We start from the raw sequence: 18681 nt of genomic DNA on the forward strand, positions 1-18681 counted from the left end.
TTATCTCCATCTCTCCTCCCATCCACCTGGATTTTTTTAGTCTATTTCCCTTTCTTCTCCTTTTTTCTCCTCACTTCAACCTTTGCTTGTTCCCTCTCCCCATTCTATCCCACACTTTTCACTCCCATTCTCCCTCCCACTCACTTAGTCTCTTCCTATAATTTGGTGGCCCATTGGTGGCTGCAGTGTTGTGCCCAGACTAATGGAAGAAGAGGTCCTTTCCTTTAGTGGCTTTGTGCAGTTCTGCTCTACGACAGTGAGCTACTATCATAACATTCTTCTCTAAAGGACTGACTGGGCAAAGAAGAGTTTTGTGCTAGACATCTGCCAATGAGAGACTAAAGTAATAAGGATTAGTAATGCAAATCATGCTGGGTGGAGGCAGTGACTCCACATTGGAGAGGGTATGTTAGGGGGCTTTCCCTTCTCCCTTTCCCCTCGTTCTTATCACACAGACAAAAAGCAGAAGACCAGAAGTCCAAAGTGCAGGCAACACAATGTTTTGGGGGGTTAGTTTCAAGCAAGCATGTCCATAACTCTGACACTGCAGAGCCTTGTTTCCCAGTGTCCCATTCTCCCCGCTCCTTAGTAGGCATAATTATATGTGAAATGCATGCCCTCGGTCCCACCCCTTACAACTTATCATGTTCTGTTTTGGGGGGGTCATGTTCTGTTTTGGAGGGGGTCGTGACTCTGGGGTCTTCGTCCCATCTCTTTTGTATCCCATGGAAGGGGTAAGGAGTGAGGTGGTGCTATGGTCAGGGACAGGCATTTCTTTGGCCTTTTAGTGTTTTATACCTTCCCCCCCTCCCCAGTCCCCCATTGCCCCTCCTGATAGGTTGCTTGACCTTGCCTTGAGATAGGAGTTGAGGCAGTCTTAAAGTGTGCGCTCGTATATTATACTTCCACCGTGCCCAGTAACACTTTAACTGTTCTTAGCTGTTCCCATTATACTAACAAACCCATCTGGCTAGGCAGAAGCAACATATACAGTGTCTTTGTCCTTAGTTCACACATATTAATAAGAATATAAGTGTATCAAGAATCAAATGGGCAAATGACATAGAATTCTATCTCAGGCAAAAATAGAGGCCTGAATCCTACATTATCACTAGCAGTCCTAACAGGTACACTATGGGAAGGCTGACATTGCATCCCAAAGTTTTTAGCTCAGTCTCTCGTACTAGCTTGACTGGCCATAGAGCCCCGGGAGCTTTCTGATGCTATTATGTATGGAGTTTAATGCTTGTAAACTATGAGAGATCCAACGCAAGGCCACTTAGTTCCCCTTCAAAGCCATAGCATTTAAGTAGCGTATAGGCCTTGTGCAGGCTCTCTGCACGGTATAAATTTGCCCTTAGAGAGTTGCATGCAACCTGGCTTTCTCTGACGGACAGCCACTGGAAAACACAAAGCCCGCTCAATAAATCTCATTTACTGTGAATGTTTATTTCAGACACTAATTTGAATAGGTCAGGATTTCAAAGATAGCGAAACATCCCCTTTTACTAGTATTATGAGATATTGTTTCAAATTAAAAGGCTATTTTCCCAGACTTGTCATTTGATTTCCAGTAATTGCAATTCAATTTGATATATCTCTTACGTATTTGTTAAACCTCAAAAATGGCTGATTTTATATGTTAATTAAACACTAATTAAATGTAAAATAAATGCTTAGTTGAAACACTTAATTTAACTTGCTACCAGAAACCTCAGATATTGTGGTTTTGTGGAGGGGGGTTGGTGGGAAGCTACTTCATTGAAAGGAGGTTCATCATTTTTTCCCTAGAGTTTTAAATGTTTTTTTGCAGCAAGCTGTCAAAAGATGAGAAATCCGTTGGATTCTGAGCAATGGTGAAGAAAAGGCATTTTTGAACATATAAACCTATAATTGGTATTCTGAAAAAAGTCCCTTAATAACTTTTGTCACGTGATAATGCATGTATTAAATGTATATTCTAACAAATGGCTATTTTAAAATACCCAGTGTCCTTTATTTTGTCCAATCCTCTGTAATTATAAATAATTGCTATTTATTGTGATGTTTTTATAGCACTGCTATAAGTCCACTGAAGACTAAAACTGTATAAACAAATCAAATTTAGTTGGCATGTACTGAAAAATAGTACACCTTGAGACAGAAGGCATTCCCAAAGTAAACATGGGGGGGGGGGAAGGGTATAGAATATGGCTTTGTCTGGTTGGTTTTGGACCAGTTGAGTGCAATAAAGCTTGGCTCACATTGATGTTCAAGGAAATGATAACTTAGGACAATGCAGGATCCTTTGGACAATATGGCTGTGATTTTTTAATTAAATATTTATATAGAACTATAAATTTGCATGGTTCTTTACAGGAAAAACAAACAAGCACAAAAAAACCCCAAACCCTTCACCACTTCCTAGGCTCATTGCAAAAAGCTCTGTCCTCCTTCACAGGATCTGAAACAACTGATAAGAAATGGTCTTCCCCAGCCAGAAGATAGAAACCTGTGAGCATTTGCCAGCTCTTGCTGGAGTTTGGCCTGGTCACACAATGTGAAGCTTTGGAGGTTTTAAAAGACATCTGGCCACCACGGCTGAGGGAGACTCCTGCCTCTCCTAGCTGGTGGAAGCTAGTGGAGAGTGCTTCAGCCTTCCCCTAATGAAGATCAGCAATTCGTCTTCAGACAAGGCAAATTACTAGCTCCCCTGATGCAGGAAATAGTGAGGGACACTTTTTTCGTACCTGTTCTGAGACAAGACAAATCCACATATCCCATGTGAGGTCAAAACTCACCCCCATCCTGGGGTTTGACTTAATTAACAAGCAATGTGTTCATGAGATGAGGTGACAGACACTCAGGTAACATGATGGCCGGTCCAAGCCTTTCCCGAGCTTGGCTGCACTTTGAGGTCCTAGTTCTGGGCTGCTCCTTCTAACCCCTACTTCATTTGCCTCAGACCCAAGATAGTTCTGTCAGGAAAACCCACCTCTAAAACCTGCTTCCTTCCTCTTTATCCCCTGCAGGCTTGATGTTGTGGGTAGAGCTCGCTACAGCCCTCCCCTCTAACACAGACCATTAACCTCTTCCTGCTTTGGGGTTTGTCCACGTACACGTTTGATGGCTGGCGTGCACCAATCGTACCGTTCATACCACTATTTACATCCTCTGTGAATGCAGCCTAATGTTTGTAATGATCTGCCTTTGTTCCCATACAGCTGTACTTGAGAAGCCTCTGGATAAAAAGGCTGGTAGAAATTATGGCCCACCTGGCACCAAGAAACTCATCTACTTCATTGACGATATGAACATGCCTGAAGTGGACACTTATGGAACAGTGCAGCCCCACACGCTGATCAGACAACACATGGACTATAGCCACTGGTAGGTGTCTTCCCCTGCACCGTGCTATTCATGCTGTTAATCTGGCACTAAGCATGCAGTGTTGTTGTAGCCATCTTGGTCTCATGATATTAGAGAGACAAGTGTGAGGTAAGGGTGAAAACATTATCTATTATTGGATCCACTTCTGGTTTTGAGGTAACACAAAGCTCTTCTTCAGGTCTGGGAAATTAACCCACAGCGTCACAGCTAAATAGGAAGTGGAACAGATTGTTTAGCATTAATAGTTAACACATTTCAAGGAACCATTCAAGGTGAAGTGGCCCATTAACACCTCTCCAGTTATGGGGAGGAAAGGAGTGGAGGGAGGGGGGGCTGAGGGAAGCATCCAGGGTTGTTAGTGGGTTACAGATTGTTGTAATAAGCCATAAATCCAGTGTCTCTGTTCAGTCCATGATTGTTAGTGTCTAGCAAAGTTACGAATTTAAGCTCCCAGGCGCAGGTTTCCTTTGAGAATGAAGACTGATAGGTTAGATATAGAGTGATTGCTGTGTGGAAAGTGTTCACCCACAGGTGATAGGGCGTTTTTGTCTTTTATCATTTTCCCGAGTGAGTTCACTCGAGAGCATAGTGATTGTCTGGCTTCACTCACGTAATTGTTATTGGGGCATTTAGTGCACTGGATGAGCGTGGCATTCTGATTGTGAAACGAGGGTGCAGCTCTCCTTTCTACTGTTGGCGTAGTTCTTTGTCTACCTTCATGGGCGGCGGGTAGTATAAGCTGGGGGAGGCTATGCTTCCCCAAACAGCCAGGCGCAACTCCGCCCCCTGCTTACCACCGCCCCCTGCGGCTGCAGCCCCCAGTGCTCTGCCTTTGGGGCTGGGGGGCTAGCCTGGGGCAGGACTGGGTCAGTGACTGTGGTGGTGGGGGGCTCTGGGCTCTGGTGGGAGGTGGAAGGGGGTGGGGGCTGAGGCAGAAGGGGTGGGGCTGGGAGCTAGCCTGGAGTGGGACTGGGCCGGTGGCTGTGGTGGTGGTGGGGGCTCTCGGCTGTGGCGGGAGGTGGAAGGGGGGCGGCTTGGGCAGCAGGGGTGGAGCTGGGGGCTAGCCTCCCCCAGCTGGTGGTTCACGTGCCCCCCGCCCATGCCTACCCTGAATATTGCTGGAGCCTGGGCACCATGAGCCCATATAACTTGCCGCCTATGTGTATAGCACACTTACTCTGTTGAATGCATGCTCCTCAGACACGTGCATCCGATACTCCAGCCCTGGCACTGTGGTGTGCTACCCTGGGGCTGGATGGACGTGCACAACTGCAAGGCTCTCACTAATGCACTCAGACACAGCACTGTCACCTATGCATATGTGTTGGATTCCCTCCACGTTCCCATTCAGGAAGCTGAAACAATGACACAAGGCAAAATTCCCTTCCAATTTCTATATGTGGGGAGGGATAGCTTGCAGTCTTTAGTTAGTGCTTAATAGTAACAATTTGGCTTCACAGTGACATGAAAGGGAATAAAGACCGCCTCAGGATGAACAGGAGGATCACAGAAGATGCAAAACAGAAAAAGAAAAATTGAGAGATGCTGTGGATATATGATCAAAAAGCACATGACAGGGTCCCATATTCATGGATCACTGAGACACTGAAAATGCAATAGGTTCATCCAAAGTTCATTTCCTTTGTGCCCCAATCTACAGCTAACTGGAACACTTAGCTCAGCCAGGAAGGGACTCTCATTGATGGCATCAAAATTAAAAGAGGAATCTTTCAAGCACTTATCACCAGTGCTGTTTGTGGTATTGATGCCCCCACTGACATGAATTCTCTGTGAGCTAAATTGTGGTTATTAAATCAGCGAAGAGCAACAACCAGTTAACCATTTGTTTTACCTGAATGATCTGAAATTATATGGACAACAGGAGATGTAGAGAGTGATGACATGTGTAGAAAAGTTTGGTGAAGCTATACAGCTGGGGTCAGTTGAATAACCGGATAACTGCCAGCGTGATCAAGTGGAGTCAAGAGGAGAAGAAAAAAATTGACGTCCAAACAAGAAACCTCCTGGTGATACACAGAATAATGAATATATATTATGACATGGACAGGATGTACATCCAATGATGCGATGGAACTAAAGATGTGCTAAAGGTAGAGGTAGCAATTGACAATGAAGAATATAATATCAAAATATTTAAGAAGTCAGCCAGAGCAAAAGATCATCTAGTTGAGATAACAAGCTAAGGCAGAAAGAAGAACAGGAGTACTTGTGGCACCTTAGAGACTAACAAATTTATTAGAGCATAAGCTTTCGTGGACTACAGCCCACTTCTTCGGATTGTTAGTCTCTAAGGTGCCACAAGTACTCCTGTTCTTCTTTTTGCGGATACAGACTAACACGGCTGCTACTCTGAAACCTGTCATTAGCTAAGGCTGAGTGCATCCCAGCCCAAGAAAGCATAAAGGAAAGGAGAAAGCAAACTGCCAAAGAAAGACTTGGAAAGATTTATACAGAAATCAATGCACAGACAGCGGTGGAGAGCTCAAACCTTTTAGTGATCAAAGATTAACAGATTCATGTCTTGTAGGAGGATACCTGAAAAGAGAGACCAAGAGCCTCAGTGTGAGTGCACAAGAACAGTCGTTAAAACTTAATTATGTTCGAAACAAAATTGACTGATAGAACTGCTCCCCGAACTGCAGTGTGTGTGTTCTGAAAAGGAAGAGGTGGTGGAGCATATATTGAGCACTTGCAGGAGCCTGGCTGGGAGAGAATACAGGAGTAGACACAATGAAATCACCAAGTGTCTGCATTGGAGCCTCTGTGGCAAGTATTGATGTAAACGAGCCATGTGGTATTATGACCACCAAATCGAAAGTGCTCCAGAGAATGCAGAGGCTCAGATTTTATGGGATCTGGTAGTTGTCACAGACCAAATGGTGCAGGCAAACAGGCTGGACAGAGTTGTAGTAGAAAAGAAGACAAACAAGACCCTGTTAATTGCTATTGCCATCCCAGCAGACAGAAAGATAAAAAAGAAACAAGAAGAGAAGATGGTGAAGTATAAAGAACTCTGCCATGAAAAGGAAAACAATGAAAAACTACAACAAATACAATCTCAGTGATCACTTGGAACAATCGGTAAGGGTATGAATGGGCAGCTCAAGAACACGTTAGATTGCAAGACATCATGATCAGTGACCTCCAGAGGACAGCGCTGTTGGGCACTGCAAGAATTTTAAGGAAACTCAAAGGAGAATGAGTGCATTTGAGCACCTAAAGTACAGGAATTCTGCAGAGTTTAACAAAAATCCTGATTATTCAATCCTAGAGTTGGTTCATGGTCAGGATTTATTGCTGACTCATGGGGGAATAAATTTTAGACAATAACTTTCCGCTTTTTATGCTTAAATATCTTGTATGGTGTGAAGGCTGTTTGTTTAAAAAAAATCCCCACGATGTGATACTGAGGGATAATAACAATAGTACTTGCTGTGCCTAAAAGCCGTCAACTGAAATCAGGACCCCGTTGAGCAAGTCCCTGTACAGACACACAGGAAGGCATGGTCCTTGTCCCAAAGAGCATAGCCTTTGATTCTGGATCTTGGTGGATGAACCGAAGTCATTTGGGTTACACAAGTGTGTTACCACTGCTCCAGTCCTGGCCCTGACGGGAGGGTGTGCTGCTACAAGTCTGTTGCTAATAGGCTGCAATTATTGTGTTGCTTTGTTTGCCACAGGTACGACAGAAACAAACTGTCCGTGAAGGAGATCATGAACGTGCAATACGTGTCATGTATGAACCCCACTGCAGGGAGTTTCACCATCAACCCACGGCTTCAGGTAGAATCAATTAACCGGCACACTGCTAATCTATTAAATCACTGGGAGAGTTAGAATATTATCAGAATGGTCTTTAAAAGAATAACCTGGAGGGGCAGATTATGGCCACGACGCTGTAGTTAATACTCCAGCCTTAAGAAACGTGGCCAAATTCTGCTGTCACTTACATCAATGTAAATTTATTTAAATCAGTGGAGTTACTCTAATTTTCACTGGTGGAACAGAAAGCAGAATTCTCCCTTATTCCTCATTTTTGGCCCCTTTCCCACCATATTTCCTAACACATTACTGCTCACAGTTTGAGATGGACTCTCACTTTTGCCAGCCATCCAACAGCCTTCACAGTAATACAGATTGAGTTTGCTTTTATTTATCTAGTGTTATCCCTGGAATGTAGTTACTCATTTCTCTGGTTTGGGTTGTAAAAATCCTCATGCGACCAGCTACATTTTCCTTTGCCAAAGAGATGAAATACAATGAAAATAGGAAAGAAGATGATCCAGAGTTATAATAGCTAATGCTAACATGGATTTGGAAAGAGATATTAAACCTCATGCCTCATGGCTTAAGCCAGTCATTGACTGTCAGGGATTAGGAAGAGACCTAACATAAGGGGCAGATCATACCACATCTGCTTTGTGCCAGGTTGCTTGTTCCATCGTCCAAAGCATCTGGGTCTGGCCAATGTCAGAGAAAGATCTCAGCTCTGATCCAGTTTGGCAATTGGTTTGTTCAATAGGCAGCAGGTTTAAAACAAATTTAAGGAAGTACTTCTTCACACAATGCATAGTCAACCTGTGGAACTCATTGCCAGGAGATGTTGTGAAGGCCAGAAATGTAATGGGGTTCATATCAGAATTAGATAAGTTTATGGAAGATAAATCCATCAATGGCTATTATTCAAAATGGTCAGGGATATAACCCCATGATCTGGGTGTCCCTAAGCCTCTGACTCCCAGAAGCTGGGACTGGACAATAATCTTCCTGTTCTGTTCATTCCCTCTGAAACATCTGGCACTGATCATTGTAGGAAGAGAGGATACTGGGCTAGATGGACCATTGCTCTGACCCAGTATGGCCGTTCTTATGTTCTCCTATTTAACTTGTGAAAGGTGTTCTCTTGTCACAAGGTGCACAGTTTGCTGGCATTGGTGGGATAGCATTTGCCAAACGAGCCCCAGAGGGATCAGGGAATTGCTAGGTATCTAACTGTCAGCTATTCCCAGGTCACCTTGGCAGGCAGCAAAATGAAAACAGACTGGGTATTATTAGTACTTACGAGAGAAATAGGGATCTCAAACAGGACTTACGAGAAGGATCACAACAGCCTGATGCATCGTATCCTGCATGGGAACCAAATCCCGCTCTTAGAGGTTACATACATGCAATCTAGCTGGTGCCACTAGAACTTTCATGTGAACATGTAGAACTGAGAGCCGAATTTGTCCCCATTTCTTGACCAGCCTCTCCATGAAAGGAGTTACCCAGCATCCTGACCTCCTTAAATGAGCTGCCATAGTTTGGTAAAATGAGATCTTTTGACCTCTTGAAAACTTGTGACTTACCCATCTCCGTCAGCCTAGCTCTTACTGAGAGGGACAAGGAACCTGCAATCCCTTGTTTGAGTAATGGTCCGAATACAGCACCTTACACGAAGGGTACCATCCTTTGGACAAAATATTGTCCTGGTATAAAGAACCAGTTTTTCCAGAGAGCTAACTCCTGTTTGGGCACCTGAATAAAATGGCCAGCTGTTCCAAAGTGCTCGGGACCCCACTGGTCTCTCTTAGTCAATGGAGGCTGCACATTTCTGAAAAACAGGCCTAAACTATCCCCAGGAAATCAGCAAAATCAATTCACTGAGCTTGTTTATTTGCCATTTTGACTTAAAAACTGTAACATAATAACCATCAAATGCAATTGACAATTCCACCCTTTGGGAGTGGATGCCTCAGAAGTGGCTCATTAGCTTGAGCTATTGGGATAAGAAATCACAGTAGGAAAACTGATTGCTTTCTGATCAGCTCAATGAGCCCAACCTCCCATTCAGCAAGAAAGGAGGCCAACCCAGTCTGAAACCTTTCTTTGTTTTCCTTCCCTCAGCGCCACTTCAGTGTGTTTGCTCTCTCCTTCCCTGGATCGGAAGCTTTGTCCACCATCTACAGTGTCATTCTAACTCAGCATCTGAAACGGGGGAATTTCTCTGGGCCTGTGCAGAAATCGTCTCAGCAGCTGATACACCTGGCACTGGGCCTGCACCAGAAAGTAGCTGCTACTTTCCTGCCAACGGCTATCAAATTCCATTATATTTTCAACCTCAGAGACTTCTCCAATATCTTTCAAGTAAGTGCAGTAGCTTTCCTCCTGGGACACTCAAAGGTTGACTAAAGGTAGGATGTGGAACTTATGGGTGTGTGGTCCCCTCTCTGTGTCAGCCCAGCACAAATTAACATTAATGGGAGGTATGCAGACTCACCAGGGCTGCGTATGCTCCATGTGGCGTTCAGTCCAGTCTGCCAAGAAAATGACAACACACATTTTTTTGGAGTAAAATATTTTTTCATGTAGTAACTAAGACCCAGATCCTCCAGGGTACTTAGGCACCTAAATATTTTGGAGGGTCTCTGGGCCTGAAGTTCCTTTCCCTGTTGCCCATGTGGTTTCCCCTTTGTTAGATATTCAAGCCTGTGAGATCAGCTGAGGAGTGAGGAAAACGGTTAGGGTTGCCAGGTGTCTGGTTTTCGACCGGAACGCCCAGTCGAAAAGGCACACTGGCGGTTCCGGTCAGCACCGCTGACCAGGCTGTTAAAAGTCTGGTCAGCGGCGCAGTGGGGCTAAGGCAGGCTCCCTGTCTGCTGTGGCTCTGAGCAGCTCCTGGAAGCAGCAACATTTCCCCCCTCCAGCTCCTATGTGTAGGGGCAGCCTGGTGGTTCCGCACGCTGCCCCCGCCCCAAATGCCGGCTCTGAAGCTCCCATTAGCTGCCTGAGGTAAGCACCGTCTGGAGCCTGCACACCTGACCCCCTCCCATGCCCCACCTTCCCTTCCCTGGCCCTGATCCCCCTCCCACGCTCCAAACCCCCAGCAAGAGTCTTCACCCCCCTGCCCCGCCCCCCTGTCCCAGTCTGGATCCCCCTCTCACCCTCCAAACCCCTCTGTCCCAGCCCAGAGCACCCTCCTGCACCCCAAATTCCTCATTCCCAGCCCCACACCAGAACTCGCACCCCCAGCCAGAGCCCTCATCCCTCCCCCCGCACCCAAACCCCTGCCCCACCCTGGAGCCCCCTCCTGCACCCTGAACCCCTCATTTCTGGTCCCATCTCAGAACCCCCACCCCCAGCCCAGAGCCCATACCTCCTCCCACACCCCAGCCCCCTGCCTTAGCCCAGAGCCCCCTCCCATACTCCGAACCCCTCATCTCTGGCCCCACCCCCAGCCAGAGCTCTCATCCCCTCCCGCATCCCAACTCACTGCCTCAGCCTGGAGCCCCCTCCCACACCCTGAACTCCTCATTTCTGGTCCCACCCCAGAGCCCGCACCCCCAGGCGCAGGCTTCACCCTCTCCCGGACCCCAAGCCCCATCCCCAGCCTGGTGAAAATGAGCAAGTGAGTGAGGGTGGGGAGAGTGAGTGACAGAGGGAGGGGGGATGGAGTGAGCAGAGGTGGAGCCTCAGAGAAGGGGCAGGGCAGGGGGCGGGGCAAGGGTGTTTGGTTTTGTGCTAGTAGAAAGTTGGCAACCCTAAAAGAGGTCCAGTGATTAGGAGTACTAGACTAGGTCTTAAGAGAGAGAGGTTTGATTTCCTTGCTCATGCACAGATTTCCTGTATGACCTTGGCCAGGTCACCTAGGCCTAGATTTTTAATGGTATTTAGGTATGGTTACACTCAATGTCGCGATGCCTAACGGAATTAGGATCCTAAAGCTCATTTTCAAAAGGGATTTAGGGACCCAGGAACCAAAATCCCATTAATAGGTAATGGGATTTAGGCTCCTAAGTGCCTAAACCCCCCAAAATGATATTAGGGATCCTAAATCAATTACATGTTGCAACGCTGAGTGCCGGTGTCTAAATACCTTTAACAATCTAGCCCGTAGTCTCTCTAGGCCTCAGCTGCCCACATGTAAAATGGAGAGGATAACCTGCCCTCCCACACAGGAGGGCTGGGGGATAAATACACTGAAGGTTGTCAGGCACTCAGATGTTATGGAAGGGTTGCTAGGGAAGGCGCAGTCTGTTGGGAAGTATGAGTGAGGAGAACGCGTGAGCAGTTGTTTATCAAGCGTGGGATCAGTCACAGCCCTGTAGTGGGAGTAGATGACAGACAAATTAAAACAGGCCCACGATGAAGGCCAGGCTTTGTGAATGGGCTGAATGAAACACAGTGGCACTGTGCTTTCCATGGCACACACTGGCTACCAAGAGAGACTCTGCTCACCAGAAATAACAGGGAAGGAGAAGAACTCTCCAGTCCTGAAGGGGTGAAGAAAGAAGCAGCAGAAATAGCAGCAGAGAAAACCATGTTGTAACTTGCCCCCAGATCAGAATTCATTACAAATTCATGGAAACAAATCATTGTTCTGCCTCTGCCAAGCCCCAGTCCATGGTGAGGGACTAGTTGGGGTACTAGTTGATCATGTTGATTGTTATTTCAGGTTAAGACTTTACATCCACAGACATTTGTTTAAATATTTGCTTTCTGCACATCTCAGAAATAGTGGCTGCAAAGCAAAACCCACACCCTCGAGGCCAGCCCTCTGCTTCTCGTGCCATTGCTCTGCTCCCCTAGCCCTCCTCCCTTACCTCTTGGTGAAAGCATTGCCCTTCCCTTGCTCAACTCAAGCCTCTTGCCTCTCCACTCTGCAGCCTTCTCCCATTTCACCTCTGCTGTCTTCCCATGTGCTCAGTCCTGGAGCTTCCTCCAGCCCCTGATGCTCAAGATGATCATTCCCATCCCTCCTGAAACTCCTCCTGCAGCACCATGCAACTCCAGTGAACCCATGAAATAATCCCTTCCTCTGGCCACCAGGGCATTGTGTGTCTGTACCAGCCTGTCTAGCTATTGGTCAGCTTCTTGAAAGCACCTATCTCCAGCCCACCCCTTGCATCATTCACTACACACCATACATCAGTGTACTGAGTGAGGCCAGGGCTCCTCCAGAGCTACCTTAACACCCACCCTCACACACACACATCCGCTCAGCTGCCACATGCTTCTAAATGCCATGGTAACACCATACCAAGTGTATGGTGGATGCCCAAGTGCCAATTTGTAAAGGGCTGTAACTAACTCAAATCCAAACCAATGCCCACTGGATCACTGAAAGGTGATTCTCCTTAAGGAGACCAATTCCCCTGCTAAACATGAGCTTTTGACTCTGTTGTCTCAGCACCAAAAAGAGGTTGCAAGATTTTTCTTTTATAATGGGAAAAGTTATTTTTTTCACTCTTCTCATATTCCAAAATAGCCACACAGTTTTGCTCAAAGAGTCCTGAGGCAGAGATGAAAACTCTGGAAGCCTAGAGGAGAAAAGTTTTGGATAGTCATGAACAGCTTACCATGGGAGCTGAGAATGGGAACTGTTACACACCCTGACTATAGCCCTTGCTGTCACTTTTGCAGTCACTGTTTTAAAAGTGCATGTCTTTAAGGTCAGTGTCTTGTAACCCATTAGAACTGAGTAAAAACTTTTTAGAAACTAATGGAAAGCCAAGAATCCCAGCTCTGCTGCAGGCCGGAGCAGGAGCTTATAACTCCCATGGGTCAGGGAGTATCAGACCTTAAAAACTGTCAGTGGTGGAAGGCTGAGTGTCGTCAGGCCTTGGCTTCAGACCAGGGTCACTTCAAATCCCTGCTTTTAGCCAAAATGTATTTTGAAGGGGTGACTAGGGAAGAAGAAACATTTTTATGGCAAGTTGTTTTATTTTTTTAAATGAGGTCTGTTTGAAAGGTGCTCAGAGGCGTGGAATGGTAGGAGTTGTCCTCACAGCTGAATTACAGGTCAGAGAGCTGCAGGTTGCTTCTGGTTATCACATGGTTGCAAAAGGAAAGAAATCATGTTTCTTCTGTTGTGGCTGTTTGTTTAGGTTGTGGTTCAGTTTTCCTTGAAACCCTTCCTCAGAAGACCATCATCTTCGCCTTTACTGAGATGTCTCAATTTCCCATCTAGTTTGCCCTGTTTGTGGAAGCTGATGTGGAGAGCACTGAAATCAGCACTGAGCTCTGTCTTTGCCTTTCCAGTCACACTGAGTTATGGTAAATGCATCGCATTTTCAAACTGAAAAACAGAAAATGCAAAAAGCATTGTTGTGTCATAGCTTGGAATCCTCAGTCATCAGGAAAAGCAGATAGAGAAATCTCACTTGTCTTATCCTTTAGACGGATAAAGAAATGTGCAGATGCCAGTACTGTAGATAATAGTATAAAGGCCTTTTAAAATTCAGTTTAATCCTGAATAAACAATCAAGTGTTTGAGCATATAATAGCTTCATATATAAAGGGCCTTTAGTGGATGTTCTCCCACCGGCTATTTTCTAACTGCAGGAGCAGCTCATGGTAACAGGTATGTGGCACAAAACCTATGCAAATTGAAACTCCCGAGGGGTCCACCTTTGGAACTTTCTGCCTTTGTGTTGTTTTACTGTTGACTCTGCACAGATGGTTAACTGCTGTTCCACTTTTGATCTGCCCAAAGAATCTGTCACTATCACATTATCTTAGCTGTAGCTAAATATTGAATCAGTGACTTACAATCCCTGCCTGATTCCCTTTGTCAAAACAGGCTGACAGTCCTTATTACAAGGACTGTGCTAATTGTCTCATTCCAGGAACCTTTGCCTTAGTTGCTGTTGCTAATGGAGAATGAGTGAATGCAAATCTACCTGTGTATGTGAATATTACCCAGAAGAGGATGCTCCAAAGTAGCCATCTGCAGAAATCATTTCTGACAGAGATCTGCTCACTTGTTGCTTTTATGTTGTTCAGACTTTCAGAGTGCCTGTATATATAATACTCAACACCAGCTTGATTGGCAGGCTAATGGCCTGCATTGCACAGTGAGAGTAACTCACTATGGATTGCACTGAAGGTGAATCCTAGTGGAATTCACTCCATTTTTCTCCAAAATGCTAGAGGGTTTAAGCTAGACAAATAAATGACATAGCTGAATGTGAAGGAACCTGACACAAACCTAGTGGCTGGAGGGTCTTCTGGCAGTACTGAGTAAACTGTGTCAAATGGTGCTCAAATTCGCCTTGACTAGACAAGAATGTTTCATGCCCTCCTTTTGGGACTTGGAGCACCTACAAGGTATTCTAGAGCAGTGGTGGCAGATCCCGAATATTGCTATTGGATGTGATTTCCTCCACTGCTCAACTGCTCTTCACCCTTTGGCCAGGCCAGGACGAACCACAATGGTCCAACTGCTAGGTGATGAGTTGGCATTATATAATTATGGCAAAATATGTTTACGGGGTGGTTCGCTATACTTGTTACACTTGGCATGCCAAAGTGACACTGGAAACAGCCTGTCACAGCACAGATGTGACCCTGCAGACTATTGCCCTGTACCGGGTTTGCTTTAGAATTGCTCTAGTCTCCACAGGAGCACAAATTGCCAAGTGGTTGGGAGATGAGTTGGGGATTGGCTTTGATAAATCAGAAGAGAAACTGACAATTGCTTTGGATAGAAACAGGAAGACTGGGAGAGAGTTGCACCTGGAAGTACTGAGCCAGTGGAGGGACAGGACTTTCTTTGGCCAATAAGCAAGTACATTTAGAGCTGCTACTGAATGGAAAAGCCGCAAGTCAGGTCTGTATTTGTGGGCATTCCTTTGTGGTTTTGAATAGGAATAATGAGAATGTTTCCCAAACTGGTGGCAGGAGGGTGCAGCTGCTGTCTGTGGACCAAGAGACAACAATGCAAAACACAAACCCACAAACCCTGAAGATACAGTATAAAGCTGTGTACCTGCATACATCACCTACCAACACAGATGCTCATCGGTTGGGAGGAAGGATGGCCCATGGTTAAATGCTAAGCTAGAGTTAGGGGAGCTGGGTTCAAGTCCCTGCTCTACCACAGAATTCCTCTGTGACCTTGAGCAAGTCTCTTAGCCTTTTGCCCAGATCCTCAGAAGTCGTTAGACACCAAACTCCCATTGATTTCAACAGAAATTAGGAGTCTAAATACCTTAGAAGTTCTGTGGCTCTGTTCGCCATGTAGAACAGTACTTCCCCACCTCACAGGGGTGTTGTAAGGATAACGACACTAAAGGTTGGGAGGTGCTCTGATTCTGTGGGAATTGGGGCCATATAAAAAGTACCTTTGACAAATACCCACTAGCAAATCAGCCCTGCTCAATTACATAGTCTCTTATGGACCGGCAGGCCTCATATCAGTCTTGCCTCCTCCATTGTCCCTCGATCCCAGCTATCTCAGCTCAGGGAATCCCTATTCCACTTCATGTCCCTCTCTGTTGTGGGACTGCGACTGTGTGACTTGCACGCCATTCCCAGAATTCCTTTCCAGCTCTTCCGAAGCAGCGCCAGGGCAATGCACTGGAAATGGCTTGTGCTCTGTTTTTGTCAATAAGAGGAAGCTATTCTGCCTTACTGTGCTGTGCCAAAGGACTCCTAAGGGAACGCTGTCCACACGCTTTCCCAGACATGGTGACACACTGCATTTGCTTGAGCTGGGAACAATCCTCACCAAAAACCCAACAGCCTGTTCTTGGTGGCTGGCCATATGGAGGCTGGGTATATGTGTTCTGACTCTCCATACATACTCTATTCCAGTTTGGCTGGCAGCTTTGCCCCTCTCTTTCCCTGGCCCTCCATGTTATTGTTTTCCCATTGCACACCCCAGAATTGTAGCTGTTGTGTATAGGAACTGGGAGTGTCTCTTTAACACAGAGAGCACCACTAGACGGCTCACTCACTATTGACTTGGAACCTGACTGTGCCTATGTGATTTCTTCCTGTTGTGTGCACTAAGGACATGACAGTAGCCCTGGAGGAGTAGCTTGTGAACACCCACCCCGCTTCTGAGTTATTAACAGTACTTAGATTCATTCCTTCCATGTCGACCACATGGACCAGGGTCACTTCACAGAGCCAGCTATTTTTAAAAAAATATTTTAATTTGTAATTGAACTAAGAGAATTAAAAGTCATTTATTTCTGGGACATTTTTATACAGGATGAGCTGTGATTTTTACCCCCTTGTTATAACCCTTGTGCTAGGGCAACTTCAGTGTTTACTCCTCGCAGCCCCCTTTGTGCCTCTCATCAGCCCACAGTATGGTAATCTTGGACTCCATCCATACCCCTAGCAAGCAGGGAAGGCTGTGCTGTGACCCTTGGCATGGCATTACTGGCCATCATCTCAGCAGAGCATAGTTAAGATAATGGAGGCTAGGAGCCATCTGTCCTGTTTTCTCCATTTCCTCGACAAACTTTTGATTGCCTGTCCAGAAAGCCCCAGTGAGCCAATTACTTTGTTTTACAGGATGCAGTGCTCAGGAGATAGGAACCATGAGCAAAACAAAGTAAACCCAGCATTTGTGGTTCATTTTATACCTCTTTGCACTTCAAGTCCAGAATGAGTGTGATAATATTTCAGGTTTTGGATGAATGCTTGGACTGTTGAATTATTAAACATCAAACAGTTGAAAAACAAGATTGCAAATCATCCGTTTATTCCCAGTATATTTATTCCTAGCATATGGCAGTATGAAAAGGAAAGGCCGACAGAGGTCCAGACTGCTCCAAGGCTATACTGCATGCACATTCCCAACAGAGGCCTTTACTGTTGCTAGTTCTGCTGTCTAGGGGAGCAATGTTTCCATGTGAAGATGATGCAATGTCTTTCATGTGTGCTGTGGTGGCAGCAGAAGGAAGAAGGAACTTCCTGGTGTCTTCCACCACACGAACCTCTTGCAGCCATGTAGCACTGAATGTATGTCCACTCAGGGGAGCCCATGGGTATACTCCTTTAGCGGTGTAACACAGAGACATGAGGTATCCCGGGCCATACTAGACAGTAATTCCAGGACTGCATACTTGGTCCCAGATGATACGCATGGCTGAACTTGTAAACATAAACCAGTAGTTCTCAACCTATTTACCATTGTGGGCTGCATATGCAGTTCTCTATGTGTTATGTGGGCCACATCCACACAGTATATATACTACCCGATTGGCTCTGAGGGTTGCATATGGGCCGCAGCTGTGTGCTGATTAGGCCGCAAGTGGCCCTTGGGTTGAGAATCACTGCCATAAACCAAGAAAAGTGCAATGATTGGTTTTCCACCCAGGGCTCCTTTCCATCAGGAACGGAGTCTTGTCCAGCACTCTCATCAATTCACACTGTTGATGGGCGGGGCTAAGTGCATGCTGCAGCCTATCTGAACTGCTTTCTTTGGGCCTTGGCTGGTTAGTTAATATAACTCAGACCAAGGTCTGGACCCAGTAAGGAAGTCAGGGTTTCTGTGCTGTAAATCCATCCATGAGGATTAGGGTGACCAAATGTTCCGATTTTATAGAGACAGTCCCGATATTCGGGGCTTTTTCTGATATGGGAACCTATTACCCCCCACACTCTGTCACGATTTTTCATACTTACTATCTGGTCACCCTAATGGGGATGCTCCCATCCTGCCTGCATTCATCCCAGCACTGGGAGCCAGAGAGATGTGGTGACATGTAAATACAATTTGACTGATGTTTGTCATCATGCTATGTGCCGCCACAGGCTGTGAAGACATCTGCTTCCAGACCAAGGGAGGTATTAATGAGTGTAGTGGTAGCAAAACAGCTTGCAAGTGTGGGGATCTGCTGCTGAGGACTATTAGAGGCAGGTGTAACCTGCTGTGGAAGCGCAGGGGGATAAGATGGACTGAACTGCACTGTTGCAGTGATTTGTCTCCTTGTGTAGAGATAATCATGTTATATGGTTTGTAAGGCTAACATCAATGCTCAGAAGTAAGCAGCTCATTCAGAGAAGGGCTTGGATGCTACACACACAGTCCTTGCCAAGTTCTATTAAACTAGCTGCATGTGCTAGACAGAATAGTGAAACGTATTGGCAGCTCCATCCATCCAGACAATCACTACGCTCTCAAGTGAATTCACCCAGGAAAATGATAAAAGGCAAAACCACCCCATCACCTGCGGGTGAACACTTTTTTCACAAAGCGATCACCCTATGTCTGACCTCTCAGTCCCTTATCCTCAAAGAAAACTTGCATAAACACTTGCAAAAGACAGGCGTGGGAGCTTAAATTAATAACTTTGCTAAAGAGTAAAAATTATGGACTGAACAGAGACACTGGATTTATGGCTTGTCACAACCATCTATAACCCGCTAAACCCCCTTTTTGTCCTATTACAGCAGAGGTGTTAACGGGCCACTCTATCTTGAAGGGTCCCATACAATACGAGCTAACTATTTATGCTAAACAATCTGTCCCACCCTGCATTTTGCTGTGATGCTGGGAGGACCTTTTCCAGA

The 18681-nt window shown here is 45.8% G+C and overlaps 1 protein-coding gene across 1 annotated transcript in view; it reads left to right on the plus strand.

Moving 5' to 3' along the window:
* Positions 1-18681, plus strand: part of DNAH9 (dynein axonemal heavy chain 9) — a 405383-nt gene that overhangs the window by 153539 nt on the left and 233163 nt on the right. Inside the window, exons 39-41 of the mRNA XM_065563307.1 lie at positions 3204-3369; positions 7071-7173; positions 9277-9516. Of these exons, the coding sequence (XP_065419379.1) occupies positions 3204-3369; positions 7071-7173; positions 9277-9516 (509 nt within the window). The remainder of the gene's footprint in view (positions 1-3203; positions 3370-7070; positions 7174-9276; positions 9517-18681) is intronic.

This window comes from Chrysemys picta, chromosome 12 (assembly GCF_011386835.1).
Source record: "Chrysemys picta bellii isolate R12L10 chromosome 12, ASM1138683v2, whole genome shotgun sequence".
NCBI lineage: Eukaryota > Metazoa > Chordata > Testudines > Emydidae > Chrysemys > Chrysemys picta.